Source organism: Cariama cristata, unplaced genomic scaffold (assembly GCF_000690535.1).
Source record: "Cariama cristata isolate BGI_N322 unplaced genomic scaffold, ASM69053v1 C11560454, whole genome shotgun sequence".
NCBI lineage: Eukaryota > Metazoa > Chordata > Aves > Cariamiformes > Cariamidae > Cariama > Cariama cristata.
In genome coordinates, this window is record NW_009646136.1 from 1 (window position 1) to 2,037 (window position 2,037).

At 36.6% G+C, this 2,037-nt stretch overlaps 1 protein-coding gene across 1 annotated transcript; it reads right to left on the reverse strand.

The window, feature by feature from the left end:
- Window positions 1–305: 305 nt before the first annotated feature.
- Window positions 306–1,144, reverse strand: LOC104168226 (tudor domain-containing protein 3; the record flags this gene model as incomplete). Its single annotated transcript, XM_009708745.1, has 1 exon — window positions 306–1,144. A coding segment is annotated over one exon (839 nt), but the record flags the coding sequence as incomplete, so codon positions are not given.
- Between the last annotated feature and the right edge of the window lie 893 nt (window positions 1,145–2,037).

Below are 2,037 nucleotides of genomic sequence, written 5' to 3' on the forward strand. Positions count from 1 at the left end.
CAAACCATTCTATGATTCTATGATGAAATGCTTCAGTTAGGAGCTTACGTCACCCTAAACTCAACCTAAATGAGAGAAACAATCACCTTCAAGATGACTGAATTTAAGCACGTAAAGTTTCATGCAATGAATATAAGCAACATATGTCATAAATAAAAAAAAAGAACAAGAAGCTAGCCAAGCAGCACACTACACACCTATGATCAAAGTCTGTGTCTCTGTGCTAGGGTGCTAAATCTCCCACATGTATGTAAGAAAACTTAAAAGGTACAATTTGAGGTACTTCTCATTTGGTAAAGGCATACCTTGTTGTCTTCCCAATAAAGAGCAAAACATTCATCCCCTGGCCTCCAACTTTTTCCATACTCCATGTGAATCGATGGTTCTAATATTTTCTCTGGTTTGATGGGCCCAGATCTCCTTTTGGGACCGGTGTTGTAATACATCATTTTATCATCAAAAGATGGGATCGTAGTGGGTCCTGATGATTTGATAGGTCCTACTCGTCTTCCTTTCTGATGATGCTCAGTATCTCCATTTGGTACAGCATTAAAATTATCAGTTCTACCAGGATTTTGGTAATCATTATTAACACCAAAATGTTGCTCACTTTTTACCATAAAGGCTTCACTAGTTATTGTTCGTGCCTTCCTATCACAATAATTTTCAGAATTGTGTATTTGATTCTCCCTTTTCCCACGTTTCTGGTTATTGTTGTCTGTAGTATCTTGAGCAGCAGAGTTCTCCTTGAATTCTGTGAGAGACGCTGCTTTTCCTGCTCTGTTTTGCATATTGTTATCCCTTTTTTTGAAAGTAATATCACTTTGGTGAGTGGCTATGGGATAACCCAAATCCTTTGGCCTATCATTTCTAGGATAATGTCTGTCACTTTTACTTTTTTCATCTGTCCAGTGTTCTAAAGAGCTGTGCCTTTCAGGACCTCTGTTTCTTGGTAACCCACCACTTTCCAAAGCCTGCCTTGAATTTTGAACATCTCTCTGAAAACGAGGGGGTTTCTCATTCCTTGGTTGTCTCATGTCATTGCGAGAAATGTGTCTTGAATGATTCTCTTTGATGCCATTCTGTTCTGTATTCATAACTTTGTGCTGTACTTGATGTGATGGCTGAAATTGCAATTTTGGTTCTACAAAGAAAAAAAATATTTCAGTTATTAACATATTTCACACAAACATTTTAGAAATAGTGCTTCAGACTGTAACTGATAAAGCAACAGAATTATTTAGAAAAGTATGCAGTATTTACCTTTGATACAGAAATGGAATGGTACACAGATAATTTAGCAGAGACATTTGAACTGTAATTCCTAGTTATTGGAAAACATACACTACTCTGGCCTGTACTTAGAACAAAACCACCTACCAGTATGAGAAAAGTCGGACATAAATTTCCAGGAGGTTACTCATTTCTCATTATGGAAATCAATAACTCACTTGAACAACAGTCATTTAACACAGAAAAATAGGATTCCAACATGGACAAAGCAAGAGGGAGGAAAATTAGCAGAAAAAAGGAATACTTTTAATTTGAATTGAAATGTTCTGTAAAAATAACTTAATAGCTATTCAGCATAAAAGACAAAGGTAAGAAATAGAAATGACTACGAAACACAGCTGACAAACCATAGATAACGGTAAGAGTAACAAAGTCCAGAACTCTGGAGACCCTGATCAATGAGCCATAACAGGAACCGCTCAAGCATTACCTTCAAGAGATTCAACTAGAACTCTAACTGATGAGAAGAAAAAGAAGATTATCAGGGATCTCATGAGAAAGAGCAAACTTGCTATGGGATGCTGAGGAAGAGATGAATTGTGGGGATCTGTGAAACTTTTTATAGAATTACATTTATTTTTTTTATGCAAACATGGAATTTTTAGTGGGATGTTTAAGTGAAGAGCCAAAGGAGGGGAAAGATCAAGATGAATCCAGAAGGAATAAGCATGAGAGAATAAAAAATGAATGAGATTAAACAGGACAGTTGCAAGTAAGCAGGTTCGTCGTCAATACACTTGCCAG